At 37.8% G+C, this 804-nt stretch overlaps 1 protein-coding gene across 1 annotated transcript; it reads left to right on the forward strand.

The window, feature by feature from the left end:
- Positions 1-32: 32 nt before the first annotated feature.
- On the forward strand, positions 33-795 carry LOC110440731 (the record flags this gene model as incomplete). The annotated part of the gene is made up of 2 exons (XM_021483880.1): positions 33-404; positions 751-795. Coding segments are annotated over exons 1-2 (402 nt in total), but the record flags the coding sequence as incomplete, so codon positions are not given.
- Between the last annotated feature and the right edge of the window lie 9 nt (positions 796-804).

Consider the following 804-nt stretch of genomic DNA (forward strand, 5'->3'; position numbering starts at 1 on the left):
CTGCAGACGCACACAAATTTAATGTAGCCAAATTCAATGCCAAATCCATGCCTGTTGCCCAGTCAATTGCTTCAAAATCGCTAGTTCTCCTCGACAAATCTAGAGTAGGGAAACTCTGTACGTTGTTTAGGACAGCCCATGGGATGGCAAAGTCAGGTCGACCATACACGGATTTTGTATGGTTATGTAGCCTAAATGAAGCTAATGGTCTGGACATTGGTAAAACCTACAGAAATGACAAGGCAGCTCAAAAATTTGTAACCACTATTGCGGACACCCAACAGGATATTCAGAAGGAGATAGTTGATAAAGCAAATTTCATTTCAATCATTTCCGATGGCAGCACCGACACTGCAAGCAGAGAGACCGAGATCATTTATCTCAGGACCTCACTGAAATGCCAGGTATAATATCATTCTATTAGAACTTCAATGTTTTTTATGAACAATAACATTTATGTGTAGTGTCATACCTGCCATATTTCCTCAGGGGCTTGGAGGGACAATCATAATGATTTATTTAGTGTGAAAAAGAGGGACATTTATTTAAATCTGAGGGTGACGAGTGTTTGATATTCTGGTTAATTTTTTGCCGATATCTAGGACAGTATAGAAACCGAATGGATCGGTTTGAAGACAGCTTTGCGTAAAAGGTATTTTTAATCACATACCAGTTTAAAGTAAAATGTTTGATAACATTCTAACAAATTATAAAATTATAAACCTAATAATGTTCTGAATTTTCTTTCAGGAAGCAAAAGGTCAACAACATGTCATGGTGCTCCATGGAGGTTCAGTTTGGTCA

The sequence above is a fragment of the Mizuhopecten yessoensis genome, unplaced genomic scaffold, assembly GCF_002113885.1.
Source record: "Mizuhopecten yessoensis strain PY_sf001 unplaced genomic scaffold, ASM211388v2 scaffold702799, whole genome shotgun sequence".
NCBI classification, from domain to species: Eukaryota; Metazoa; Mollusca; class Bivalvia; order Pectinida; family Pectinidae; genus Mizuhopecten; species Mizuhopecten yessoensis.